Consider the following 1,112-nt stretch of genomic DNA (forward strand, 5'->3'; position numbering starts at 1 on the left):
GAACCGCTGCCTCCTTTCCTGCTGCTGCCTGCCCCAGCCCTGCTCCTGGAGAAAGCCTGCCTGCCTCGCTGCGAGAAATGAGAGGTAAGAGAGAGCTGCCTGCTTTCTACTGACACTGGCAACCTTTAGGGTAGGATAAAGGGAGGTTTGACATTGCTGTCGGGAGCAAAGGTTGATACAGGTAAGTAGGGTGGGAGTGAAATGGCCATTTTGGAGAAATAAATTGAAAGGCATATGGGAAAGTAAAGATCCGTCTCTTGTTTTAATTCCAGAACAAAAAGACTTGGCATGATGTTGAACTCGTGCAGTGGTCAAAACTTGGCTTTGATCGATGTGAAGGGTTTTGACCCCAGAGACATCACGGTGACGGTGAAGGACGGGAAGGTGACGGTGTCAGCGGAGCGCAAGGTGGAGTGCAACACCGGCCTGTCAAAGACCAGTAACTACAAAAAGTTCGTGAAGGAATTCTGCCTGCCGCCAGGGGTGTGTGACAAGGAGGTGACATACTCCGTGGAATCCAAGTGCCTCCCGCCACCCAAGTGCTGCCCTTATCTCTGCCCTTACTGAGCTGCAGCAGAAAGCCAAACCAGCCACAGCCATTCCAATGCCTCAACATTTAGATCTGTGTCAGAGCTTCTCTTACCTCTTCCATTAAAGAAAGCAGCGTTCTGAGCAGGTTGTGTGAGCCTCATTTTGAAGGGGTTTGGTGGGCACAAAGGAGAGTGCCATCAGGAAAACACAAAGGTGTTTTTGGGCATACATGACTGTGGTCACTTACTGGGTACTGAAAGCAGGGCTAGAGGTGGTGGATTCAGGGCATACAATCTCATGGATTTTAAAGGCTGAGAAGCACCATTTATGATCAGTCACATTTCTGTAAGGACACTTCTCTCAACCCAACCTCTTCCATTTGAGCTCTAGAGTATTTCTAGGAGGAAAATCTTGAAGAGAAACACCTTGAGGAGAGGAGCCTTCTCCCAAAAAAAATCAAGCTGTACCCTTTGTTCCCTTGGCTTGGTTCTTGCACAGAGTGCCTGGCTGGGAAAAGCTGTGGATGAAGGACAGAGAGCTTTTCCTTAGAAGAGTTGGGATTAGGGTAGAACTCTTACCAG

General features: G+C 48.9%; 1 protein-coding gene across 1 annotated transcript; it reads left to right on the forward strand.

Annotated features, from left to right (window-relative positions):
- The first annotated feature begins 6 nt into the window (after positions 1-6).
- Positions 7-672, forward strand: ODF1 (outer dense fiber of sperm tails 1). Its single transcript, XM_031058983.1, has 2 exons — positions 7-84; positions 273-672. The coding sequence occupies exon 2, from the start codon at positions 289-291 to the stop codon at positions 565-567; it is 279 nt and encodes a 92-aa protein (XP_030914843.1). The 5' UTR covers positions 7-84; positions 273-288; the 3' UTR covers positions 568-672.
- The last annotated feature ends 440 nt before the right edge of the window (positions 673-1,112 follow it).

The sequence above is a fragment of the Geospiza fortis genome, unplaced genomic scaffold, assembly GCF_000277835.1.
Source record: "Geospiza fortis unplaced genomic scaffold, GeoFor_1.0 scaffold200, whole genome shotgun sequence".
NCBI classification, from domain to species: domain Eukaryota; kingdom Metazoa; phylum Chordata; class Aves; order Passeriformes; family Thraupidae; genus Geospiza; species Geospiza fortis.

Bases quoted from the DNA above. Each gene is read 5' to 3' on its own strand.
- ODF1 (XM_031058983.1), top strand. From the start codon at position 289: ATGATGTTGAACTCGTGCAGTGGTCAAAACTTGGCTTTGATCGATGTG.